Source organism: Gambusia affinis, linkage group LG22, assembly GCF_019740435.1.
Source record: "Gambusia affinis linkage group LG22, SWU_Gaff_1.0, whole genome shotgun sequence".
Lineage (NCBI taxonomy): Eukaryota > Metazoa > Chordata > Actinopteri > Cyprinodontiformes > Poeciliidae > Gambusia > Gambusia affinis.
Window position 1 is genome coordinate 3,086,809 of NC_057889.1, and position 26,576 is coordinate 3,113,384.

General features: G+C 36.8%; 2 protein-coding genes and 1 long non-coding RNA gene across 6 annotated transcripts in view; 2 read left to right on the forward strand and 1 right to left on the reverse strand.

Moving 5' to 3' along the window:
• Positions 1-4,685: 4,685 nt before the first annotated feature.
• On the forward strand, positions 4,686-14,078 carry unc93a (unc-93 homolog A). The gene is made up of 7 exons (XM_044107429.1): positions 4,686-4,915; positions 6,365-6,546; positions 7,829-8,058; positions 9,496-9,641; positions 11,163-11,298; positions 11,959-12,090; positions 13,034-14,078. The coding sequence occupies exons 1-7, from the start codon at positions 4,826-4,828 to the stop codon at positions 13,315-13,317; spliced, it is 1,200 nt and encodes a 399-aa protein (XP_043963364.1). The 5' UTR covers positions 4,686-4,825; the 3' UTR covers positions 13,318-14,078.
• Positions 14,079-14,675: 597 nt separating this feature from the next.
• On the forward strand, positions 14,676-18,907 carry LOC122825225. Its single transcript, XR_006369599.1, has 2 exons — positions 14,676-17,911; positions 18,720-18,907. It is a non-coding gene; the product is annotated as an uncharacterized LOC122825225 (long non-coding RNA).
• ncoa1 (nuclear receptor coactivator 1) overlaps positions 15,927-26,576 on the reverse strand; it is a 42,584-nt gene continuing 31,934 nt past the window's right edge. For 3 of the 4 annotated variants that reach the window (XM_044106456.1, XM_044106454.1, XM_044106453.1), the window contains exons 18-22: positions 25,274-25,375; positions 23,950-24,358; positions 23,122-23,284; positions 22,845-23,034; positions 15,927-22,262 (exon numbers count right to left, since the gene is read on the reverse strand). In XM_044106456.1, the coding sequence (XP_043962391.1) occupies positions 22,083-22,262; positions 22,845-23,034; positions 23,122-23,284; positions 23,950-24,358; positions 25,274-25,375 (1,044 nt within the window). In that variant the 3' untranslated portion in view covers positions 15,927-22,082. The remainder of the gene's footprint in view (positions 22,263-22,844; positions 23,035-23,121; positions 23,285-23,949; positions 24,359-25,273; positions 25,376-26,576) is intronic. The other variant, XM_044106455.1, reaches the window with a different exon arrangement.

Here is a 26,576-nt window from a genome sequence, read left to right on the forward strand (position 1 = left end):
CTTTCTACCAATTCAGCTTTGATGCTTAAAAAAATCTGAACATAGCCCTAAAGTATTCCAGTGAAACTTTATAAAAACTTGGGTGGAGTCATGACATGTTTGGAAAATGAATCATGATTTTGGCTCAGAGATTCTTTATCAAGCAGGGAGTGTCTAACAGTGTTATAGTTTTATATTCTGCATCATAATCAAGATGCCACAGATCTTACACAGATTGTTTTATCAACTAAACTCCCTTAGATAACTCTCTGACAACCAGAGTGATATCCAGGTGCAGGTCTTGCACTAAAAAGGGAACCTATTACGCTAATTTTATATTTCAAACATTTTTAATAATTCCATTTGGGGCGCAACTCTTCTAAAAACGTCCCAAACTTTAAAAAGTCACACTCAGTATGTTTTAGGCAGTAGGTTCACGTTTTTATTTTGTTTTATTAATTTTTTTGCCATTTCGATAACTGTTATATTCTACAGGCTATGCGCCGTTACCTAGCAACCCCAGCCAGTGCCAGCCCTGTTACCTAGCAACCCAAGTAGAGCTGGAGCAGGTTTGGCTCCAGCTCTGCTGCCAGCATAATTGCTGGCCAGCCAATGATGATGCAGATACATATTGCTCAACAATGTCTGCCTTAGGCTAATCAAATCTTTACTGAAATCGATTATTGAAATAATCTAATTTAGTAATTGATTAATTGATAACTGGAGAATACACTAAAAAAATCCCAACATACTCAGAGCAATAATTAAGTCAAAACTGTACAAAATTTACATACATTTTTGCACTTAAGATAAAAACACTTTTGTCTGTAAAAATGTTTTTGGTTTTACATTTTAGGGAATACAATGTGTATTTTTCTTACTCAGAATAGGAATTTAATCATTTGTTTACTTGTTTATGTATTTCTGGTATTGAAAAAAAAAAAAAAAAAAGGAAATAAAAGAAAAAAGTTTATAGGTTAAATTAAAAATCTGTAGAATGTGACAATTTTTTATTTGATTAATCATCAGAATTGAATTCTTAAACAGCTGTTAGTTGCAGGCATATTTAAATGCTTCAGATCAACAGCATGTCAAATTAAGTCACTTAAAGAGGGTGAATATTTATAATCACACATTTTATGTTTTATATTTTAATTTATTTGTCATTATTTTTGTAGAAATCAGTTTTATGCTTTATTTGGTAAAAAAATAAATAAATAAAAGAAAAATTCTGTTGATATTGATTGATTTATAATAGCAGTATAAAGGGTAAAACATCCAAGGGTGTGAATACTTTATAAAAGCACTGAAAGTGTAGAAAAAAGGAAAAGACAACAACGTAATCACTTTATTGTAAAAACAGGATGAAATTCAGGAGCGTTAACTTTGGTAATGGACTCTGGCTCCCTCTGCTGGTCACTAAATGTACAAATTAAATTCTCCAATACATTAAATCATTCAGTCGATGAAAATTACATTTATATATCAAGCTAAGTTTTGTGTTCACGTTCTAAATTTTACAACATGCTAATACTTTAAATTTTAAATATTTAGATTTCAGCAGATTTTTTTTTATTTTAAATCTTCCCTTCAATAAAGTAATAAGTGGAAAATATAAGTTTTTTATGACCATAATGTAAAACCCAAAAAATCCCTTAAGCAGCAGATTTCAATAGATTATCTTAAGTTAACTGTGATATCTTAAAAGATAACTAGAGGTGTTTTTATCAGAAACAAGTTTTTACAGCCACACCTAATTGTTTCCTAACAACAGGGTGAGGCAGGAGACCCATAAACTGAATCAGATAGGACTCGTTCTGGAATGGATGTTCAGTTTACGGCTTTTTATCTGGTGTAAACATGCAGTTTACACCAGAGGGTGAAAGGAAGAAAAACTATTTTCATTTATTTTTAGAAAAAGAATCTGTTTAGAAATTTAAATATTTCTTAGCAATCAGGTTTGAACGTAAGGATGTTGTTGGAGTGAAACATGTCGTCTTAGTTACTATCTTTTTATGATGTTGAGTGGTTTATACCCACCGCTTAGTCATGCTTTATTGACACTGACTATGTCACTAGTCACTCTTTTTCACCGTTTTGTCATTTAAATTAATATCAAAAAAGGTTATTTGTATGTATTGTGGTTTTATTTATGTATATTTATATTTATTGCTGGTGTAAGAGTCAGTGTTTGGTCAAACTGAGGACAATAAACCTGGTAGAGGGGATAAATCTCTGCTGGTTGTTTCACTGAGAGCATAAAAGCAAATGACCAAAATGAGAGAAATCTTCCAGGCAATGGAAATGCTTAGAAAGCTCGACCAAAGTGCATCCTTCAGTAAGGTTGTTTTGTATAAAAGGTATAAAGCCATTAAAGGCTGTAATGGGGATGTTTATGTGTATGTTGTGTCATTTGAGCAAAAGAAACTGAAGAAACAAACAAAAAAATAAATAAAAATATGTGGGGTTCCTCAAGGCTCCATTCACGGGTCACACATATTACAGAATTATATCTCTTATATCAATGCTATTCAGCTCTGCAATGGAAAATGAAAAGGCCATACTTTGACTAGGCAGTTGTTGTGGGCTCCAATGGTAACTAGATGTGGTGCTCTGGGTAGCTTTAGGTGTTTCCCTACATCATCACAACTACCATACATATTTAGCTACCACTTAACTAAGCTTGCTAACAAGATATTTAGCTTGCAAATGAAGCATTTAGCTAGCAAGCTACATATTTAGATCCAAACTTAATATTTTATTAGCATGTTAAATATTTAGATTCAAAGCTTGTTTGCGAAACTTGCAAACAAACTAGTTAGCTTGTCAACAAAATATTTAGCAAGGAGGCTAAATATTTGGTTAGCAAACTAACTATTTAGCTTCGAATCTTGTTAACTAAGCTTCTCAATTGAATAACAAGCTAAATAATTAGCTCCAAACTAAATATTTTGTTACCTTCAAAGTTGGTTAACTAAGCTTGACAATTAAATATTTAGCTTTGGCTAATATTTAGCTAGCTTGTTAACTAGCTAAATGACTAGCTAGTTAACAAGCTAATCAATTTGTTCCAAATAAAATATTATGTTAGCAAACTAAATAATTCACTCTAAACTAAATATTTTGTTAGCAAAATAATTGTTTAGCTTCAAAGTTGTTTAACTGCGCTTGTCAATTAAATATTTAGCTTATTTAGCATATTACATATGTAGTAATTAGCTCCAAACAAAATATTTAGTTGGCTAACTAAACATACGGCTATCAAGCTAAATAATTTGCTCCTAACTAAATATATTGTTGGCAAGATAAATAGTTTTTTTTAGCAAGATGGATATTTATCTTCAAAACTGGTTAAATAAGATTGTAAACATTTAGTTACCTAAATATTTAGTTACACACGAAATATGTAGTTGGAAATCCAATTATAATCAAGCTAAATATTTGGCTAGGAAGTTTAGTTAACAGGCTAAATATTCACTATGAGCTAAATATGTAGTTTGTAAACTCCATAGACTGGAGTAGGAAGACAAATAAAAGCTAGTAATTTAAAAAAAACAAAAATCCTCAAAACCTTGAAGAATTTTTTATACACATTATTGTCTTAGTTATATAAAACATGAAACTAATGTTTTATATTAGTTATATATAGAACAGTTATATAAAACATGAAACTAATGGGAAAATAAAATGTAACCTTGGAAATTTGGATGTAGTTGTCAAACCTGAAACTCTCTTAGGAAAATTTGAACAATAAAGTTTATTTTGTAAGATTTATTTTTACCAATTAAATTTAATCGATAATTTAATTGATAAAAATTTAATTACCAATTAAATTACTATTTAATTTGTCTTATTTTTATTCCAACAAATTTTTTAATTTTTTTTATTCAGAAAGTGCTAAAAAAACACTAAATCACCAAACTGGCAGCATTATGCCTATCAAAGTTAATTAAGTGATAAATAACTATAAATGCTAGTCAGTTTTAAACCAAAAATACTATATTCCCAACACGAACAGCTATATTAATAAAGTTTCACCTTTACTGATATCCTTACTGATTAGGTTTTATGTAAAATATGTCATCTTTTCTCTTCCTGCCCCGTCCAGTTTTTATCAAATGGATCAGCTGATACGCGAAACGTTCAGCTGGCGCCTGTTTGACTGAATCCTGGTGAAAAACATGAAAGTTTGTTTCATTCCTGTAAACACGCTGCGTTGTGAAACTCTGAGTTGGCGTTCCCGTAAAAGGATCGACGAGCTGTAAACCTTTGCTCACTGCCACTCGCTCCTCATGCATCGACTTTAACTTTAATGTTTACTTATATTCAGATTCATTTGCATCCCAGATGGGCAGTTGATGCTATACAAGATCAGAAATCATATATGTCTGATTTGTTGTTTTTATTGTTTACAAAAAGAACAAAAATATGCAAATCTGGATTTTAAAGCTTTTAAATGGAACATTTTTAAAAATAAAAGAGGGAAGAAACAGAAAAGATTTTTATGACAGATTTAGATGGTGATAAGTAATCAGCAGTAATCAAACCTTCTAAGTGTGTACGTGTGTGTACGTGTGTGTACGTGTGTGTGTGTGTGGGTGTGTGTGTGTGTGTGTGTGTGTGTGTACGTGGGGGGGTAGAGGGTTGGACTTTATCCTGAGCTTTTTTAATTGTATGACTTTATCAGAGGCAGCAGAATCATTGCAGCATAAGCAGCCTTCCTCTGACTTTACTCTTGAGCAGAGCAGTTAGATTAAACTCCACCGGGACTTTTTGGTTTTCTTTTTTCTAAAAGCTTCATTGTCTTATTTTAATTTAAAAAACAAACAAACAACAGAAGTCAATCATGATCAGCCGAAACTTTAAGAATGTGTTGGTGGTCTCCACTGGATTTCTGTCTCTGTTTACGGCTTATGGAGGCCTGCAGAGCTTACAGGTAAACGGATAAATTGTTCTACTGATGCTAAAATGTTGATTTTTATTTCAAAAAGTGTTAAAAATAAAAATTTGAAATAATGCTCATTTATTAAAGAAGGAATTTTTAAGGCTAAATAATCATAAAAACTATCTTTGTCACAATATATGAATAAATCAAAGTGTAAAAATGTCAGAAAGCAACACTTTGTGATTTATTTAAAATACAAATCTTTACATTTATTCTGAAATTTTTTTTTATTTTGCTTAAACCTTTACATTAAGTTCAAAATACTGAGTGGTTTCAGACCAGATATTGATGGGCGAAGTAAGATATTTTATTAAATACACATTAAAATGCTGTTTACATGGTTTTAAACTGTGATTCTGAGCCTGAGTGGGAATAAAAACAGCAGCAGGTATTTTGTTCCATATCACACAGCAGGAGAGTAACAGGTAAACCTTTAATGGATGCAAACTCCACTAAAAACCAACCTGTTTACGATTGTATTTGAAACGTAATCAATTACAAATTTATTGATGGAACCTGACTTAATGTTGTGTTTTGATTATTGATTCTATGTTTTGATTATTGATTCTGTTTCTTTGTGTTTCTGTGTTTGATTTGATGTAAAACACTTTGAAATGCCTTGATGCTGAAATGTGCTATACAAATAAAATTTGATTGATTGATTGATTAAATGGAAAACTATTAATACTCTTAATATTTTTTCACATTACTAATAAAAATGCATTTAATTTAATTTAATTTAATTTAATTCAATTTAATTTAATTTCCTTTTGGGATTAATGAAGTATTTTTGAATTAAAATTTTTTTTTTTGTATTTTATTGGGATTTTTAATATTGTATCAATTAAAGTATTATGGGCTGCACAGTGGAGCAGTTGGTAGAGCTGTTGCCTTGCAGCAAGAAGGTTCTGGGTTCGATTCCCGGCCTGGGGTCTTTCTGCATGGAGTTTGGATGTTCTCCCTGTGTGTGTGTGTGTGTGTGTGTGTGTGTGTGTGTGTGTGTGTGTGTGTGTGTGTGTGTGTGTGTGTGTGTGTGTGTGTGTGTTGCCCTGCGACAGACTGGCGGCCCGTCCAGGTGACCCCCCACTGGGAACCAGGGAGTTAAAAAATGGATGGATAAAGAATTACTGTATTGAATAAATCAGCGTATTATTGAAGTTAAAGTGTTTTACAAAATAAATATTTGTAAACCAGTGGTTTATTAAGCATAAAAATATTTATTAGTGTAAAAAAAAAGTTGTTGATAGGCTAAAATCTTTCATTAAATTCACATTTAAATCGGGAACTGTTAATATTCTTCACATTTAACACTAAAATTGTGTTTATTATTGGGAGTTTCAGTGTTAGTCCAGCACATATTGTTACATTTAAATAAAAACCTGTTGCCTCCTTTAAAACCTGATTGGTTTCTGATTATTATTTTATTTTTGTGTTGTGCAGAGCAGTTTGAATGCGGCGCAGGGGATGGGCGTTGCGTCCCTGAGCGTCATCTACGCCGGCATCATCATCTCCTCCATGTTCCTGCCGCCCATCATGATCAAAAACCTGGGCTGTAAATGGACCATCGTCGTGGGAATGGTCTGTTACGTGTCCTACTCATTCGGAAACCTCTACCCTGGATGGTAAAGAGTCGAGTTTTTAAAAAATATCTGACCGGAAGAGGCTGATTAAACCTCTAGAAATCATGAAAATCAACAAAAAATGGCAACTTTAGGATGTTTGAGTCAGAAAATCATTTTTCTGTGCAGATTCACACAAATTTACAAGATAAGAAATTGCATCAGAAATGTGCAACTGTTATTATTTTCACTGCTGGTACAGTTGGAATAAGACAAAATTAACTTAGAAGTAACTTTTTAGCTTCTTAAAGGAAATAATTCCTTAATATTGATGAAAAGGTTCATTTATAACATGATAAAAATGTCTTGTTTTAAATTAAACAATCTCCCAATAGAACTACAACTTTATTCATCCATATTAGTTCCAGTTATCATCTTGAAATGTTTTTTTTATTCAGCACAATATTATTATTTTCTTGTTTTTTTGTTTGTAATTTCTTAATTTGTTGACTTAAAATTGGGTTCATTTTATGCTAAATGAATTATTTTTAGCTTTATATCATGTTTCAAGCCGTTAAATTGCAAAGTTACATTTATTTAAAGTCATGTTTGATAAATGAGCTACTTGATTGAGCTATAAAATGATATGATGTGGCTGGAAAACACAAAATAGTGCCTCTGTAAAGATAATTTTCTACCTTTTTTCTAAATTCCCACAATTTTTATTCTGATGTTTCTGTCTGTGAAGTCTAAAGTGAAATCCAAAATTGTTTTTGAGGTAGATTTGAAAAATGACAAACAAAGAAAGAAAATAATAATAATGTTATAAATAAAGAATAAAACATTTCAAGATGGTGTCAATTGAACACCAATATCGACTTGGTACCGATATTATTGTGTATCTTGGATCGATCCCTGTAGATGTTAGCTTCTGTGTTAGCGCTAGGACAGTTTCCACTGAGTATTAATGCATATTAAGTTATATTTGGAGTTTGAATTATTAAAATAGTCAGTTATCAGGGATTTTAGAGGAAGTCTCAAGTATTTGCAGTGCGGCTGTAGAACCTAATCCCCTCAAATACCAGGAATCCACTGTAGCAAGGGCTAAATATGACCAAAATGATAATTATGATATATGCTATGCATATAACAGTAATGCACTTAACTAATTATTTGCACTTATGATGATTTGCATCATTTAATCAGTGGCATATATACCAAGCTAGCTGCTTTCTTACCGCCTACTCAAACTTCTGAATTCAAAGAAAAAGCATAATTTAGCATTTTACAGAAAAAAAATAAACAAAATTACCAACATGTGGCTAAATTAAGATGCTGTCTGCAGGTACACCCTCATCCCAACCTCCTTCATCCTGGGTTTGGGCGGATCCCCTCTGTGGTCGGCTAAATGCACCTACCTGACCATCTCTGGGAATATGCAAGCAGCCAAGGACAATAAGAAGGGTGCTGATGTGGTCAACCACTACTTTGGGATCTTCTTCTTCATCTTCCAGTCGTCTGCAGTTTGGGGAAACCTGATGTCGTCGCTCATCTTTGGGCAGGACACCAACATCTGTAAGCAGACGATCCAGTAAAGCTTAATGTCAGCCGTAATAGTCAAGTTAGAGGCTGACAAACAAGCTGAGATTACACTTTAGCATTAGCTAAATCCTGAGTTGGTGTAGCGCTTAGCATTAGCCTCTGCTAAATACTGCGTTGGTGTAGCGCTTAGCATTAGCTTCAGCTAAATCCTGAGTTGGTGTAGTGCTTAGCATTAGCTTTAGCTAAATACTGAGTTGGTGTAGTGCTTAGCATTAGCTTTAGCTAAATACTGAGTTGGTGTAGCGCGTTAACATTAGCTTCTGCTAGATACTGCATTGGTGTAGCGCCTAGCATTAGCTTCAGCTAAATACTGCATTGGTGTAGCGCTTAGCATTAGCTTCAGCTAAATACTGAGTTGGTGTAGCGCTTAGCATTAGCTTCTGCTAAATACTGCGTTGGTGTAGCGCTTAGCATTAGCTTCAGCTAAATACTGAGTTGGTGTAATGCTTAGCATTAGCTTTAGCTAAATACTGAGTTGGTGTAATGCTTAGCATTAGCTTCAGCTAAATACTGAGTTGGTGTAGTGCTTAGCATTAGCTTCTGCTAAATACTGAGTTGGTGTAGCACTTAGCATTAGCTTCAGCTAAATACTGAGTTGGTGTAATGCTTAGCATTAGCTTTAGCTAAATACTGAGTTGGTGTAGCACTTAGCATTAGCTTCAGCTAAATACTGCATTGGTGTAGCGCTTAGCATTAGCTTCTGCTAAGTACTGTGTTGGTGTAGCACTTTAGCAATAGCTTTAGCTAAACACTGTGTTAGTGTATTGCTCTATCATTAGCTCCTGCTAAATACTGTGTTGGTGTAGCACTTTAGCATTAGCTGAACTAATGTTTATATTTATTGCTTTAGGGTTAGTGCAACTAACTTTTTAGGTAGCCATGCCCACCACTGCTCTTGGCTTTTTGTAATTTCTGACTGTTGACAATAACTGTATGCATTCTAATAGTTTCCTTCTGATGCCAACAACCTCCTAACACTTCCCAGATTATTTAGCATCGACAGTTGTTTCTCGAAGGTCACTCACACACACACACGAAGTTACCATCCGTGTTTAAATGCTTTCTTATCAGTTTATAAATGATTAACTGACGAGTTTCTGCAGAAACGACATTCTTGTTTTATTTTCTTCCTGTTCTGACATAGATTAAGTACATTCAACTTTGCAAATTGACAATTTTCTTTTGATTTATTTAAGGAAAGATGTCAAACCAAACAAAAAAAGAAAGAAAAACACAGTTAAATGCCACACCACCACTTTAAAACACAAGTGGAACAATAGACAAAGACTCACAAACACAACATTTCCCCTTAAATAATCCCTAAAAAGCAGAGGAAACCAACATCTCTGCAGGTGTTGCTTTCTCTATTTTCTTGCTGTATTTAACATTTGCGTGTGTTTATTTTTCCAGCTGACATTCCAGAGGACGTCCTAAGCACCTGTGGAGCATTTGACTGTGGACTCTCTATTAATACCAGCAGTAGCAACAGCACCTCCAGCAGACCTGCACAGAGGCTTGTGTGGACGCTTCTCGGGTGCTACATTGGTAATTTCACAGTTTTGCTTTTCCTCACAAAACACCTTTGGTTGCAGTTTGACTAGAAAAAATATGACAGGGTGTCCATGCGTCCTAGAAAAGGTCTTAAATTGTCCAAAATCATGGAGGCCATGAATGAAGCCATTTCATTCCAGTGTTTTGTACCTGCAGCACATCTAAAAACTGCAGGACGTCGACTGGAGGCCTGGAGTTTGACACCTGTGATATAGAGCCTCAAACAAAAATTTAAAATGTGTTTGCTTATGGAAAGTAACACTTGCAATTATTCTAAGAGCTACTGCAAACAATGTCCATGGAAAATTATTTTCATAAAAAATGGAAGAAATGGAGAAAAGCGAAAAAAAGTCAGAACTCTGAGAAAAAGGTAAATTCTGAAAACAAGGTTAGAATTCTGAGGGAGAAATAATAATTTATGAGGAAAAAAATCTGAATTCTGAAAATAAATTAAATTCTTAGAATAAAGTAAATCTTAGAAAAAGTCAGAATTCTGAGGAAAAAAATAATAATTTGTTTTTTAACAAAGGTAAAATAACCCGAACAGGTGATCAACTCAAAACCATTCGCATTTTTTTAGTCTGTCTCTCTTTGTGGTTTAAGCACACTTGTTACCGTATCAACGCCTCGCCGCAAGTCGAGCAAAGATTACGTTAAAAACATAACATTCACTCCGTTACGATATCAAGTTTCCAGGCTTGATATTTATTTCTGGATTATTAATCAGAGCTTCCCTGAACACAGCGATGGTTGATTGACCAGCTGTACTTTGTGCTAGAGTGGCTAACACGAGTAACAGTTTAGTCCAAAGCGTTTTCTGCTAAAATAAAATCTTTAGTGTGTGTCAGATACAGTACACGTTGCATATTGATCTGTTTAGCTAACATAAGACTGTGTAGCAGACAGGCTTCAAGGTGTAGAAGTTGTATCAGAACTGCTATTATGCGGTACTTAGCTAACGAAAAGCTCGTGTTTGTGAGACTGCCACCCACGTGACCACGTAGAATGAGCATCAGCCAATGAAAAGCGGCCCCTCTGGTAAGGTCCATGGTCCACTGCTCAAATGTGACTCAACAATTATAATGTCAGCAAACAGCATCAACTGATTGCCAAACAACAGGTTGGTGTTTTTTTAAGTGCTTGGACTGATTTTAGAAGCAGCTGAGCCCCAAGTGGAAGTACAAAAAGATGCAAAATGTCAATTTTGCATCATAGATCCCCTTTAACTTTACAAATGTAATTCTCAGTCTCAGATTTTTATTATTAAAAAGATTCTTAAAGCATATTGCATCTTGTTCTTCCAGTCCAGAATAACAACACATAAAATCCCCCAAAATAGAATAAATAAATAAACCCCCAAAGTTTAGAGTTACTTTTGGAGGTTTACTCAGATGCCTTCGCTTCGAAGCTAAAAAAGTAGGAATATCTTAGAAAAACATTCCAACTATCTGCTGCCATTTTAAGTTTGTTGACGTTTCATCAGCCAACTGTGAGATGTGAACCCGTTTTGCTGCCTCTCTTCGCAGAACTACGTAACCTGCGCTTTGGGGATCCACTTTGTCGGTTATGTGATGATGTGCTTCGGAGCGGCCAATTCGCTCTGCTCCTTCCTGTTTGGGAGAATCGCTCGCTACACCGGAAGGGCCGCCCTCTTCTTCTTTGGTAAAAACTCATATTCTCATATGTAAACTGTTTATATAAGGATACGTTCATACAGCATGTCTTGATGTTTAGTCCTGATCTTTTTGGTTTGGTTGTTCTTTGGCGTTTTCGTTCTTACTGCTAGAAAATTATGCTTCTGTACAAAGCGGCCCGCATGCGCAGAAGATGAACATCACGTCACTCAGAAGCGCATCGTTTACGGAAGTAATAACGGATTAAACCGTTTATGGATCATTTTAAATGTTTATACAGTAATGAGTGCTGACTTAGCACCTCGTATAGAAGTGGCACAGGTCCGGTTTTGTTTTTATTTTATTGTATTTAATTTAGTGAAAAGATCGAAATTGTGCTAATCAGAGCCGGTTATGAACAGGTTTGGGAAGTAACTACTTACATTTACTTAATTACATTTACTTTTAACTTTATGGAGAAAAAAATTCTTAGAAGTATTTTTAGTACGCTCTACATTTTATCTGAGTAATTTTATTATGAAGTATTGCTAATTGAGCAAAAATTTAGGATTTTATACCCACTGAATAAAAAACAAACATTTTTCATTGTTTTTCTTTTATTTGAGTAAAACATGTTGAAGTAGTGCCGCCTCTGGTTGGAGGTCGGTAGCCGTAAATGTTTGTAACCAGAGGAATCGTCTGTTTTCAGCTGGTGCCACCAACTTGGCCTGCATCATCACCCTCCTGCTGTGGAGGCCTCATCCTGACCAGTTGCCTGTGTTTTTCGTTCTTCCCGCTCTGTGGGGAATGGCGGACGCCATCTGGCAAACTCAGACTAATGGTAAGAAAAAACTAAAACTTCTGCTTTGATGCTTTTATGTTCAGAAAGCAGAAAAAACACCTGGAAGGAACCTGGAAGCAGTTTGACCTACTGATATTTGTTGTTTTCTACCTTTTGTTTTGTTTCCAAACTAATTATAGTTTCAGATTCCACAGCTGTAATTTGTCCTGCTTGGTACCTAAATGACATTTACTGCTCATGTAGAAATCTGTGAGATGTTTTAGAGGAACTAATTTTCAATTTTACTGAGAAACATTTTACAAAAACCTTGTTCTATAAATTGGCAGATATCTTCAAGAGTTGCTTCAATATTTCTTCACAATGTTTTTTCCTCATGATGCCATCCATATTACAATGTGCAGCAGTTCCTCCTGCAGCCCCACAACATGATACCTCCACCAACATACATCACAGTTACGATGGTACAAGTATCCCGGTTTGTCCTCCAAATTAAACAATGGTCATTAAGCCCAAGAAGTTCTACTTTGGCATCAATAGGCCACAAAACGTGTCCCCAAAAATGGAGATTTTTGTCCCTGTGGATATTTGAACATTTGGAGTCGTGGCTTCTTCCTTACGGAGCAGCTTTTCAGCCCATGTTGGTACATGACAAGTTTTAATTTGGATATTGATACCGTCTTACCAACTTTAGCCAGATATTTCACAATGTTTTTAGCTTTAGTTCTGGGGGTCATTCTGCACATTTCTGATCAAAACCCGTCTCCTTCTTGGACAGTATGATGGTTGGACATCCACAACCATCTATGTCTAGATTTGTATAGAAATGTTTGAACTAATGAATGCGGCACCGTTAGGCATTTGGAAATTGTTCCCAAGGATTAACCATACTTTTACAAAACTGGTTTCAAAGCACATGAACAAGACTAACGATAAAAACAGCTGAGTTTACCTTCATATTGACCTGTCGCCCGCTCTGCCGCAGCTCTTTATGGCATCCTCTTCCCGCGGGACAAGGAGGCCGCCTTCGCCAACTACCGCATGTGGGAGTCGCTTGGTTTCGTCATCGCCTTCGCCTACAGCACCTTCCTGTGCCTGGAGTATAAACTGTACATCGTGCTGGCTGTTCTGGTGATTACCATGATCACCTACCCCATAGTGGAGTACTACGAGTACAGGAATCCCACCCAGCCCATTGAACAGGCCATCTATGAGAATCCCAAAAACAAAGCAGAGGAAGCGGGCATCGTTAGTCAGACTTGGATGTAGACGCGTTGCCATTTTACCGTTTCCTTCTTTGACTGCTAATCCAGAACTCCTGCAACTGGAAAAAAGTAAAATAACTATAAAACGGTAGAAAGCCTTTACTTTTTCTTAAATAGACCTCTTCTTGTTGGTTTTCTGGACTATTTTGGCACTGCTAAAACCAGAACAAATGTCAGAATATAAAATGTAACATTAAGTTAAAAGCAGAAACTGATTTTTAATGTTTTTAATCTTTAAAGGTGAAGCATTATGCTCACTTGAACAGGTTAGAATAAGTCTATGTATGAGCAAACAGTCTGTGGCTCCCCTGGTTGCTAGGTAATGGGCTGGGCTCCGCGCGGGTTGCTAGGTAACCACGTAGTGCCAGTGAAATGTGACTTGTTTTTGAAATGGCCAATTTTCAAGACATAAAAAAAGCATCAACTTATTGCAGATTTTTATTTTTCTTAAGCGTTTGTGGGTTTTCTTTTTTGAATTTTGCACAGTATGTCCGCTTTAAAAACATTAAATAAAAATGTCTTAGTTAAATTGATAGATATTATTGAATTTTATTGTTATCTCTGTAAATGCGTTTGTTCCTACATGTTTATTTGATGAAATCTTCACTAAACATTTGCTGAATGTTGGATTTTGCCTTTTTATTTTTAACTATCTGCTCATAAAGCCCAACAGCCTCCTTACAATAAACTGTTTTTTACTCCACTGTAAGTTAAATAAAATGTATACTGTTTATGTAAGTTTAAGTAATAAATGTGTTAATTTGAGCATTTTTTTAATTGACACAAGTAATTTGAAGGGCTTTACAAGTAAATAAAGGAAGGGGGTAAATAAATACACATTAAAGACAAGAACTGCAAAAAAAATATCAGCTAAAATGGAATTTTAAATAAATACCTGGGTAATCTATAGCAGACAATGTTTTCATTTTTAGGTTTTAATTTAGTTGCATAATTCTGCTACTGGAAACAATCATTAAAAAAACATCCATAAAGGCTTAAATATGTTACATACCCAACAAAATCTATCATTTATGTGTATTTTAAATTTAAGTCAAGAGTCCAAAACAACACCTTCTATAAGGTGCTCACCTCTCAATATTCTCTACCAATTTGTTTTCCTTCCACTTAACTTTTTATTAAGAGTTTTAGACGCAAGAAAATAAAATAGGTTTTTGTGACCAAATGCTTTCAACAAGTTTCGACACCATTATCAAGTATTTTACAAATCCAAACCTGGAAAAATCAAACTCCAGACTGAAAGAACGCCGTCACCGATGATGCATGCTGAGCTTTTTCGCAGCGGCGGCGTAAACATGGTAATATCTGAAATTTAAGGAACACCAGGAGACCAACGTGTTGCATTTCAGATGGTGCTTTTATTGCAATGTGTTGCATTCCCACATTCATAGATGTTATAGATTTGTTAGTCAAAGCATCATTTCCACAAGGTTGGCATCCTCACCTTGGAAACAAAAAGCAGAGGGACCAAATGCACGAGGTGTTTGTGTTTTGAGTGTAGTCGAGAAGTGTGTGTCGGTGTGTGTGTGTGTTTCTGTGTAAACTTGAGAGCAGCCACGAACATATGAATGAACAAACCTCCGAGTTTGGACTTCCAGTAGACAAAAGAACAAAAAAAAAAATTAAAATTAAAGAGAGTTTAGTTTGTCTTATAGCCTCCAGGGCTCTCACTCCCCGCTGGGACTGGACCCGGCCTGAGACTGATTGTCTACAACATTCCCAAAGAAAAAGGTAGATTTCTTTTATTTTCACGTTACACACCTGAACGAGAGAGAGCGGGAGGGTCTGAGGGTTTTTCAAAAGAGTCCGAGAGAGAAAAAGAAAACATAACATGCATAAAATTCTCCCAGGTGAACACTGTCACTCATATTGTCTTGTAATAGCTGCTCTGATGCCTCTTTAAAAACAAACTTTACATGAGTTTTATATACAAAACTGGACAAAGAAATGAGTAAAATGTATATTATATATTTGTCTATATATTTATATATCTATTTATATTAATTTTTACAAGGGAGCAAGTGGAACCTTGGTCTCGTATCTTAAAATATCCACCCAGAGAAACAAAAGTGGTGAGAAAAAACTAAACCTTCGCTTAAGGCAGCACTTATAATAGTCGACAACTGACGCCGTGGTGAGAATAGTTTCGAAAACCTGCATTAGGAATGAGCTGGAAGGAAGTCCCGGTTGTTCAACAACTTTAAAAAAATAAAAACAAAAAACCGCCGCAGGGACTCCCAATAAAACACAAGCAAAAACAGAGAAGACAAGCGACACGAGTGGTGCGTTGTCGTTTACATCAGTGCACAATCGTTTGGACAGGTAAGAGGTAAAGGTCTCACACTTCCCACTGACACAGAGAGAGAGGAAAGCGAACGCTGCTGCAGAAAACGGCCGGGAGCAGGAATGTACAGAGAGTTCAAGCCAGAAAGGAGGATTTTAAGAGTTCAACAGCGCAGAAAGGAGGGAGAGGATGTCACCTGAAGAAGAACAGCATAGTTATTACGATAAACCCACAGAGAAAGCAGCTGCTGTGTACAATTTTTAGCTTGTTTTTGTTCTTCCCACAATGGCTCCAGTTCACCTGAACTTAAATTTTTACCATAAAACGGATCTCAAAAGTCTACAAAACCCGCTGAAAATGGTGATTTTTAAAATTATTTCAACAAATTTTCTGCTTAATTCAATTGAAGAACAAACAAAAACAGGTTCGTTTGTGTAAAACAACCTTGTTGCACAACTTTTGAAACTTTAATTATTCATTTTCAGCATTCACTTTTCTTCTGTAGACAGTGGACATGAATTTTTCAATAAATTTGATTAACCAGAAAGAAACTATAGCGGGAGCAAAATGCACAAAATAAGACGGAAAGTTTCCAGTGGTAAAAACCGCTAATCCAAAACGTCAGTTGAGCTAACGCTGAAGTGCTATTCCAATATGGCATTTGGCTAATGCTAACGTTCTAAATTCAACCAGTTAAAAATAAAAAACAAGCATTATATCGATCTCAGCGGGGTAAAAATTGTTGTTGCACACATGTCTTCATGGTTGTGCTTCAGGTACTGATTATTTGGAAAATAATTTTTTCTAGTTTTAGTTTTATAGTTATTGAGTATTGCTAACTCTGTTGCTAATTTTGGCCAATTAACCACGGAAGGGCTTCGGTCAGTATATTTTAAACTGGTACAGCAATGCATTATGGGTATAGAATAAGCGTCACTATCGCGGGTGGAGAAAGTGAGGTGAAAAAAAAGATTAAGGAGGAAAGTGAATTGCTCCCTAAACAATCTTCTCCAATTAAAAATGAGAGCATGATAATTAGAACACAGATGTCGAACTTTATTCAACTGAAAGTTTACAATACAGCCAAACAAACAAAACTTTCTTAATTTATGGGAAGCTAAGTGTGTTAAATGTTTTCAAAGTTAGCTTAGCAAAGAATTAGCTCCGCCAACACCCTAATAAATAACTGAAATCCAGTAATACTTGTGAACAATTATAACTTCCTACGTTGATTGTTCAATTTAGATATTTATATGGATTAAAATGGACAGTTTAAATAATCTTTAGCAGAAGCAAATATTGACAGCTAAGGTCCTATACAAAAATGTAGCTCTGCTATTAGCACATTTGCAGGTTAGTCCGCCATTGGAAGCCTCAATGCACAAGAATATAATTCAGAACAAGGCAATTAAAACTTTCCACGGTATAAATGAAAATATGTTCTGACTTAAGAGAGACTTAGAAAACTTCCCAAGATGCTAACGCACAGAACACTAAATACTGATTTAGGATGTGAAAACAATACAACTTTTTAAAATATTTTGTTTGTTTTTCAGATGAATACAAAAAATATGACACAACAGAAGTGGAAAAAAGTTTTGAAATGATTTATCATGATCTAAAGGCCAAACTTTGCATTGTAGCTGAGTTTTGTAGACTTTCAGGAGCCACTTTATCTCCGAATGCTAATCTGACTTCATGGCCTTTTTCACCCAGAGCGGATCCAGATATATAAAGTGCAGAATTAGATTGTATTTGCAAATTCCTGGGATAATCTGATTAATCTACATGTGTAAAAAAAAAAAAAAAAGTCATTTATACAGTAAAAATGTGTTGTTTTTTTTTTCTCATTTAAAAAAAACCCTGGTAAACAAGGTTATTGTTAATCAGCAAATATATACACGAGGCACCTCAAGTTTGGTATAAAGTATTCAGTTGAAGAATGAGACTGAAAGCTGATAGGTCATCAAGCATGGGTTTGTTTTCATCTTTAAATGAATGGCTTAGTGTCACTCCAGTGTAACTTCTACATTACAAATGAGGAAATGCTTGTTTAGGTAAGGTGCATAGCTAATGGTTGCAATGGTTTTTTTTTTTTGTGTGTTTTTTTCCTGTAAACAGGTGATAGCACTTCGGGCTCAAAAAGACGGCATTGGCAGAGTCTAAACTGAGCAAACTTTGGGACATCACAGGGTTTCAACGCTGATAGGCCACTCTGAAAAGACGAAAACGAGCGTGCAGGAGAGCCAGAAACGAAGAAGAGCCGCTACATTATGTGTTGTCCAGTGACGATGAGGTTTGCATATGAAATCCATCAAACGCGTTGAAGCTTTGGTCATTTTTTTTTTTTTTACTACGGATGCAGAAAATGATAAAAAACACCCCAACAGATCAGTTAGAAACTTAATGCTTCCCCTGAAAACCAAGGCTCCACTCTCCCAGCTCTGCTTAAACCTTCTGTCAACAGAGAAAATTAAATAATATGGCCTTTTTTTTCTTTTAAATTAACCCGTACAAAAAGCCAGTCCACACCGCTTCTCTCTCTCTCTCTCTCTCTCTCTCTCTTTCTCTCAGTAAAATCACATTCAGCAGTCGCTTTAAAAAATAAAAACAAACCATTCTCTGGCATAGTTTATCTGAATAAAACACCCACAGGTAACTGTGCAGGATCTGAAAGAGTCAAAAAGAGTAACCGAACAGAACATCTTCGCCTGTTTCCATCTCAGAGAACACCAGATATACAGTATTAATCGCTTACACACACACGCACGCACACACACACACTTCATATACAAACATACATCATCTTTAAAACAAAATAAGGTAGAAAAATAAAAACATGACAGAGGCGAGTAGTTATTTACCACAAACTCGGAGCTAGTTTTTTTTCTGTTGATTCTGAACAAATATGCATTCACATTTCTGTTAAATACATGAACATCATGAGACAAACGTTAAAAACCCGATACCAGCGAACTGTAGTGAGGAAGGAGGGACTGCTTTTTGCTTTGTTTGTTTTTTTTTTTTTGCACTGAAAGGCTGTTGCATAACGAAACATTTTACCTTTTTGTTTTTGTGTGTGTTTTGGCATGTTTCTGTTGCAGAAAAAGCTGCTGAGTGTCTCCGTTTATTATCCGGACTGTGGAGGAAACCGTTTCCATTTGGGAATGCCTTTTCCATGCAGGAAAGAGAAAGAGGAGCGACGCTGTGTGTGGGAAAATATCTCTGCCGTTTTCCATTCAGGATTTAAAAAAATGTAGCAGCAATTTGCCAGTAAAAGCAGTTTCTTCATTGTTTCTGATCTTGAATTTAAATGTTTGCAAATGAGGTTTGACATTTTGAAATCTTTTAAAAACAAAAAATGTAAATTAATCTCTGGGTGGCATCTGGAAAACCATTAACGTCTTCTCCAGTTATTAGCTTCTTTTCTGTCAAGTAAAACAACACATTAATTGGGTAAAAAAAATTAAGTAGGGATCAAATGCAACTTACCTAAAAAGTTATTTTGTCTGGTAATCAATAGCTGCGTTTCCATTACAAATCTACGTAAAACTTTTAAATATCCTGCTGTCAAAAAACACAATTTTGCAGTTGCTGTGTTTCTTTTAAATAAGAAACGCAATTTAAAACACATGTGAATAATTATATTACAAGATGAGTCATTAAGAAACATCATCCTATCACTTCCTGTCTTCTTCTTCATGGTTTCCATCAGTGTCAATATCCGGTTGTTGGTCATGTGACCCGTGTGACGCAAAAAGTATTTCTGTTGCAGTTTAATAAAATAACACATTGTGATTCAGCCGAAAAACCCCCCCAAAACTACCTCATCCATTGAAAACCAAATAATTTTTTCTAAACTAAGGGATTTCATTTTCAAAATGTCAAACTGCGCAATTAAATGGTCGATGGAAACACAGCTACCTAAAACGTCAGCTTTTTCTTTCCATGCTGAATTAAATCTCTTTTTTGGACAAATATAATGCATGGAAGTGAAGCAAAAATATTCTCAATTTAATTTGGAGGCGTCAGGGTTTTTGAAAACCAAATTTTAGCTTGAGTTCAAAGTTTTCTGTTGATTGTTCTCCAATATGAACACAACTGAGGTAAAACATGATATCAAGTCTATTTGTGGCTTTTATCCCAAAAAATGGTAAAACCTTTAACACAAACAGGAACGTTTCTGTTGGTTTGCTGAATTAGTTTAAAAGTTTTATTTGGGTTGATTTTAATTGCCTTGAATGGTTTGAAATAGACAAACAGAGCAAAGTGATTTACGCATCACACAGCATCACTGGAGGAGTTGGCAAGTGGAATGTCGACTTGAAATATGATCATTATGTAAGTTTTGCATAATATTTCAGGGTTTAAAAGCCGCAATTCACCTAATTATCATTGGAAATAGGTTGGAATTGGAGTAAAGGCAAATTCTTTTATCGAGTGAATGCGACGCCTCTTACCTCCAATCCATCAGGAGAGAAAGGAAGAGAAATAATAATTCACAAATTTTCCACTGGATGCTTCCAGATTCATTTCCGTATAGAATGAAAACTGCATTTTTCTTCTACTTCTGCAACAATTTAAAATGTTTAAAGGCAACGTCTCAGCAGGGATGTTTTTATATAACAAAAAGTGGATTTTCTTCCTTATTTTCAATCCTTATAAGATGTCTGTTATGACTTTGAGAGACAGTGTATGACCGATCAACAGTAGTCAACAGAAAACTGTACATGTGAGCAGCCAGCGGAGTGACATCATCAGGGTGACATCATCAGAGGCGGAGGGAGAGGAATTCCCGATTGGATGAACACGGTTTAAACAGCAGCAAAGCTCGATTCAAATTCCTGACATCTTTAAATTAATCACCAATCACAAATCTTTGTTAGGAAGTTCTAACGCTAAAGCCTCTACTTAAATTTCATTATATATGGGAACAATAACGGAAAGCGCGTCATTTGCTGCGGCACGGGGCAGCAAACGATGCGACTTGAGCTATTATTATAATTTTTATACAATGGTTACAAACAAATGTGCTGTTTTTGTACAAAAAACAGGAGAAAGCAAAATAAAAATGGCTAACTAGCTCCCTGGAAAATAAAACTATTTATATTTGAAAAAAAAAGAAAAAAAGAAGGGAGCCACTAATATCTAATTTTTTTCAAAGTCAAATTGCTTAAAATTTCACATTTTTAGAAGCTGGAATAACTTCCTCCTCCACTGCAACATGTAGCTGTGTCACAATTTGTCAAAACAAATCTCAAAAATGAGCAGACATTATTAGAACTTATTTAAATCTAATAAAAACAAACAAAAATAAATGGATCGAATCAAATTATACATTTGTCTTTTTCTGAGTATTCAATTAATTACATTTCTTTTTTATCTCAAAAGGAAAGCAGTTACAAGATAATAGGTTAGCTCACCCCAAAGTCTTTGTCCTTCTGTAATGTACAAATACTACCCGCCTGCATGATGCACGTGGCAAACAACACTGATAGGCTGAGAGGAACCGTGAAAGAGAACGAGAGGAGGAGAGGACTTCTGGATTCACATCTGCTGAGGTGAGGCTAAAATGTGACGGACAAGAGAGTTAAATAATCATAACAGTCTGTTTTTATACTCTGACAGAAATAAAAAATAAAGAAAGACATCTAAGTTCAAAACTGAGCAGCATCCCCTCTGACTCCCATTCATCTGTCCGTCCCGGTTGGTGTCAAAGCTTGTTCTGGAGGTCGTAATGATGATGATAATGATGGAGAGAGCAGATTTTTTTTAAACAACCCAAAACATAAAAAATAAAACCAGAATAGAAAAAAAAAAAAAAGAAGAAGCAGAGCTTGGGAGAAACTCGCACTTCCACCAGGCACTGCAGCAGATAGAGAGGACCAGTCCCAGAACCAGCTGATACTGAGCTTCTATCCCACAATGCCGCTGAGGTCTGAAACCTTAACATTCCCACATCGCTGAGAGAGAAAGAGACGAACGGAAACGACACAAACAAAGGGAGATAAAAAGCCAGAGGTGCTGTGGATGTGCGGGCGTTGCCGTCATCAAGACAGAAAAAACAAAAAAGAAACAAAGAAAGAAAGAGGAGGTCGGCCCTGATTCGACAGTGACGAAAACCTGGCAAATCTACAATGACGTCGCAGTTGTTTTGTCTTGGGTCAGGAAGCAGGAAGTAGGTCACCGAGAAATGAGCAGCAAGACAACACTGCCTTTAATAGGCTGAGGCAGACAGACAGGTTGTCAGACAGATTAGACAGGCAGGTTTAAATAACACCGCTGCTCCTTTAGGTTCTGGCCTGGTGAAGTGACCAGGCCCCTCCACCGACACCCGCTGACTCCGTCCGGTCCGTCCGAAAGGTGAGACAGAGACAGCGATGGGTCTGGTGCGCCGGCCTCCAAAGCAGCGGCGGCGGTAAAGAACAGTGGGAGGGAGAAGGAGAACTGACGGGATGGGGCGGGCGTCACTCAGTGAGGAGCTGCTGGAGGAGGCTCTTCTGCTGGGCCTGGGTGGTCTGCGAGCCCTGGGGAACGGGGCCCTTCTGGGGAGCTGCAGCCCCCATCGAGGCCTGGTTCAGGTAGGAGTCGCTGCCGACGAGGTTCACCGTGCACTGGACGTCGGCAAACACCTGGACCTGCTGCACCTGCAGACACAGAGTTGAAAAGGAGGCTTCATGGATGGACGAGGAAGTTCAAACCATCATCATATCCCCTACTCCATCGTCTCTCCGGCCAGACAGAAATTTAAAGAGGGGCAGAAAAGTAGAGCTAGCTAACAACTGATATGTTATTATTGCTCTGCTGCCTGGATATTATGAAATATTTTTTTTATTTGAATTGACCATATCCCCTACTCCAACATCTCTCTGTCCAGACAGAGACTTAAAGAGGAGCAGAAAAATCAAATGAAATAGATTAACAGTGCTTGGCAACAACTGATGACGTCATCCAGACTTGTTAAATATCGCCAGCGCTGCCCTGAATTTGAGCTGCTAGCATGTCATTAGAGCTAGTAATGACATGCTACGAATTGTAAGCATGCTACAACTCTTCAGTTAGCATCTTCAGCTTCACCATCTACAACCACTTTTTGAAAATACTCAGATGTTAGGAGTGATAACACCTTTTAATTTCTAATTGGAATAACTTTTGTATTTTTCAAACTGAATTCACCATATCCCCTACTCCAACATCTTTCTAATCATCAGCGTGTAGGTCTCACCAACCTGCTGGTCGCTGCACACTGAGCTGACGTTGTTGAGGTTACTGTTGCTCATCCCAACTGCCTGTCCCATGGGAGGTAAAGAGCTGACGCCACCTGTGCCTCCAGCCATGGAGACGGTGATGCTCATGTTGTTGTACACCCCCTGCTGGCCAAACGCCTGCCCTGCACTCTGTCCTGACTGACTGAACAGGCTGCCGGGGAAGAAAGGAGTTCACACTCAGTGTAATACAAGCTATAAGTTCAGGAGAAAAGCATAGATAATGAGAAAGAGTCCTTACCCGCCGAGGCCTGTCTGCTGCCAGCTCTTCATGTCTGGTGACTGGTAGCCAGGAGTTGGTGCCTGCTGAAGCAGGGGACTCTGGGAGGTGGAGTTCTGAGGTGATAACAATGGGCTTGTAGGACTCATCTCAGGAGGAAATGGGGGGTCTTGTTGCACCGCAGCTGTAGCAAAGAAACCGTTTCATCACAAAACTGGAATCCAGCTGCTTTAAACTGCTTAAGACAGAGTGGCTGTCTAAAATGTCTGTTTACAAAATATATCTTTATTGTGTCTGGAACTTTTTTTTTCTTTCAAGATATATTTCTATCTCATAATATCAAAACATTGTCAGAATCAAATCTCAGACAAGTTTTTTGGAGGATGTAAATGCAACATTTAAAAGCATATAGGCTTTAAATATGGAGGCTGAAGAAACAAGAAATAAGAATGGAGAGATGTAAAAAGTGATCAAACAGAGGAATAGACCAATGGATAAAGAATACATAGAAGGAAATGAATGTTGGACAAAAGGAGAGAAAGAAAGAGAGGAATATCAGAAAAAAGCAAGAAAGACAAATATCTGACAAAGGGACAGAAAGAAAAAGACAAATATTGGACAAAAAAATTGAAAGAAAGACATGAAAATTGAACGAAAGGGTTGCTAGTTGGCTACTGGACAGATGTATGTTAGACAAATCGCTTCATTCATTAAGGGATGAATGAAGCGATTGACGGATGTATGAAATAGTCTGTAAACTATCTTTTCTTATTGTTTGTCTTCAGGTTCTGACCTTAACCCATTAGATAAACCCTGAACTCCTTAATATCCCAGCTTCCTTGAACTCACCAGACCCTCCAAACTGCTGAAACAGCCCTTGCTGCATCGTCGGGTTCCCGGCGCCATCAAACTGGCCCTGTAAGCCACCCAGCAGCGCCTGGTTGCTCAGGGGCCCCCTGGCGGGCATCTTGGTGTCCAACGGGGCCCCCGGAGCGGAGCTGAAGTGACTCGGTGAGGTAGGGGTGCTGCCTGCCATCGGGGCAAACCCCGGTGGGAAGCTGAACTGCTGCTGAGACGTCGTCGGGGAGCCTTTAGGTGCCCTGGGGGTTCCCGGGCCCCCGGCCGGCGCGCCCGCCACCATGTTCTGTCTCATGAGCCTGACCTTGTGCTGGAGGAGCTGCTGCTGCTGCTGCCGGTGGTGGATGCTGTAGAGCTCCCTCTGACGCTGCGCTAGCATTTGGGCATTCAGCGGCGGCTGCTAAAGCAATTTACAACACAACAAATTTAGCTTCGACAAACTTAATTTGTCCCAAAGGTTTATGCACTGCAAAACACAAAATATTACAAAGTAATTTTGGTCAAATCTGTAGAGAAGATATGTGAATAAACTTGAAATGAGATAAAAGTAACTTAAAAGTAACTTTTCAGCAAAATATAGGAAGTTGTTTTAAGTCAATAAGATATCAAGAGATCGTATCCCCTACTCCAACATCTCTCATCTCAATTAAAGAGGGGCAACAAAAGCAAATAAGGTGGATTAGCAGTGCGTGCTAACAGCTGATACAGTCATCACAGACGTGCTACTATTGAATTTCACCTCTGCTTCTCGGATATTTTAAATTATATTCAATTTGAACAGAACATATCCCCTACTCCAACATCTCTCTGCAAAGACAGAGATTTAAAGAGCAGCATCAAAAGCATAAGAGTTGGATTAGCAGAACTAGCCAACAGGACATATTACTATAGAATTTTGCCTCTGCTACCCAGAAATTATAAATTATATCTGAATTTGAATTGACCATATTGTCAAAAATAAATAAACTTTACATTCAAATGAACATTTAACACTGGAACTGGAAGAAATTCTAAATATCCAAAATAAATAAACAAAATAACAGAAACAACAAATAAAATTAAAGAAAAACCCGGGCTCTTCTGCATTGTCCCAGTGCTAACTAGAAACAACCAATCAGAGCCAGGAGGCGGGTCTTAGTGCTGTTAATCATTCTCCATCCCTTGCTCTCTGCTGCGCTGCAGCTAGCAAAGTGTATTGTGAATGCTCAGGCTAGTCAGCACGGCCACTAATGACGACGGATAAACACGCCATTGGAACATTTAGCTGCAACAGTGCGGTTTTAATTTTTTTTATAGAGATAATGTCCTGACTGACCTGTGAGGACATTTGGGGTAACTGGACCGCCTGTCGGACACCCATGTTCATTTGCTGGGGTCCTCCTGGGAATGAATTCATGGCTGCCAGCCGGTTCTGGAGCTGAAAATAAAAAGAAAGAAGAAATTTGTCTATTAAAGGTGAACTATTTTGCTTTCTTGAACAGGTTAGGATAGGTCTCTGGGCTAAACAAAACATTCTACATTTACATTTTTGTGCACACACTCATTGGCGGATAACAAGATTTTAATCTGGTCAGTTCTGCATATTTTAAGCCGTTTTATTGCTCTGTTACTTTAAATCAAAATAAGTTGCTGCTGGCCATGACCCCAAAAATCAAAGTTTACACTCACACGTAAAAATGGTTGCAAACAGATGCAGTGGAACAAGTGGAGCCTCCTGCAAAACCAACCTCCTACCATCCGGTTTCTGCATGGTAAGAGGTTGGTTAAAACCAGCTGACCAAACATGCTGGAGCTCTGCTGGGGTTGCTAGGTGACAGGCGGAAGACTTTTGAGGTTGCTAGGCAACTGCACAGTGCACGCAGAATGTGACTTAACAATAGGGAGGTTTTTGAAACGGCTCATTTTCCATACACCAAAAAGATATTAACTTGTTGCCAAAAAATATTGAGGTGGTTTTTATTTTAAGTGGTTGGGCAATTTTAAGGAGTAGAGCCAAAAGAAAGTACAATAACGCGCATAATATGAATTTTACACAATTCGTAACCTTTAAAACTAGAACTTTAACAAAAAGTATCAGATTTCTATCATTAGAAAAATTCTTGAACCATCTTGCATCTTGTTCTTCCACTCCTCAACATCAAAACATAAAATCCGCATAAAATACAATAAAGTTTTAGGTTGTAAAGTGATAAAATGTGAAACGACAGAAGAGGTATAAATACTTTAGGAAGTACGTTTAATCGGACGCCTTCGTTTAGAAGCAAAAAAAGTAGAAAAATCTTACAGGAAGTTCACTGCCAGAAAAACAAAAACATTTATTACCAAAAATGTCTCCGTTTGGGTTTTTTTAAGCTGTTTTTAGAAGCAGCAGAGACTCAATGGAAGTATAAAAACGTCCAAAATGTGAAGTTTGCATAATAGGTCCTCTTTAAAATAAGTAAGTAAAGAGTCCGACAGGATGAGATGGATATGAGTGAGGCGGGAAGTGGAGCTCTCTCTAAGAGCTTCTTAATCAATATGAGGAGAATAAAGGAGACTCGTCATGATGAAGTGTGACTCAGACGGACGCAAAGGGCAGCAAATCAATACCACCGAAAGAAGTACGAATGTTTCTGTCT